The 950-nt window shown below is 39.7% G+C and overlaps 1 protein-coding gene across 1 annotated transcript; it reads right to left on the minus strand.

Moving 5' to 3' along the window:
* On the minus strand, positions 1–832 carry LOC107607209 (putative oxygen-evolving enhancer protein 2-2). Its single transcript, XM_021107812.1, has 3 exons — positions 509–832; positions 369–419; positions 1–264 (listed from the first exon to the last, which is right to left on the minus strand). Exons 1-3 carry the CDS (start codon positions 830–832, stop codon positions 4–6), a joined length of 636 nt encoding a protein of 211 aa, XP_020963471.1. The 3' UTR covers positions 1–3.

The raw sequence follows: 950 nt of genomic DNA on the forward strand, positions 1-950 counted from the left end.
TTATCAAGCAACACTGAAGGAACTCGCCACGTTCTCAACGAATCTTCTAGCTCCCTTGAACCACCTCTTGTCTCCGGCTTGAGCCTTACAGATGTATAGTTTTCCATCTTTAACGGTTGCTCTGATCAGTTGATGCTTGCCGCCTTCGTCTCCATCAGCAGTCCTTGTCAAGACAGATAGAAAGTAGTACTGTTTCCCATCAATCACTGCTGTTGAACTCTCTAAGATGTTAGCTGTGGCTACAACATTCGCGTCGAAACCACCCTGCTCAATCAAAGTCCATACTCACTTAATTTGCATTCTAAGAACATTAATTCGCAGCAGACTAAATGTGTTACAAGAACATACAAGTGTTTATTGTCACTTACCTCAGCTTGAGTCTCCCCAAAGAAAGCTTGTTTCCCAAGCAAGTAATCCACCTGCAAAGAACAAAAAAGACTTTGTCTTTTAGAATCCAAAGTCATCATTCATTTAATTAGAACTAGTTTTGATTTTTGAACAAGTTTACCTGAGAAAGGAACTCCTCAGGGGAACCATAGTCAGTGATGGACTTCTTATCAGTTGGAGTAACTGTGACAACCAAATTGCTGGTTGAATCAAAGTTGTCCTCATATCTAAGAATTTGACCCGGGTACTCGACCTCTTTGCTCGGGTTCCACTTTGAAGGGATCAAAATTTTGAATCCGTCGCCATTGTATACTAGGAAGTCTGTGTTAGTCTTTGGCTTTCCAAACACATTGGCTGCAAGCAAGCAAGCAAAACAATCAAAATTGATGCAAAACTGCCAGATAAAAAGGTACCATTTTAGCAGGGGACAAAACAAAACAGTCATATTCCCCCGCCTTCATGAGAATTCATTGCCATTCTTAGGAGTGATTAGTGAAACAAATTACTTAAATGCTAGTCACATACATAATTTGAATTTAAAACATGCTTTAATCTTAGTCATT

Source organism: Arachis ipaensis, chromosome B07, assembly GCF_000816755.2.
Source record: "Arachis ipaensis cultivar K30076 chromosome B07, Araip1.1, whole genome shotgun sequence".
Classification (NCBI taxonomy): domain Eukaryota; kingdom Viridiplantae; phylum Streptophyta; class Magnoliopsida; order Fabales; family Fabaceae; genus Arachis; species Arachis ipaensis.

What these genes read in the sequence shown, in the direction of transcription:
- LOC107607209 (XM_021107812.1), bottom strand. Translation starts at nt 832, where the DNA reads ATGACTGTTTTGTTTTGTCCCCTGCTAAAATGGTACCTTTTTATCTGG. An exon ending in CTGAGGAGTTCCTTTCTCAG is followed by an intron (nt 420 to 508) that starts GTAAACTTGTTC and finishes TGTTCTTTGCAG; the next exon opens with GTGGATTACTTGCTTGGGAA. An exon ending in TTGGGGAGACTCAAGCTGAG is followed by an intron (nt 265 to 368) that starts GTAAGTGACAAT and finishes TTGATTGAGCAG; the next exon opens with GGTGGTTTCGACGCGAATGT.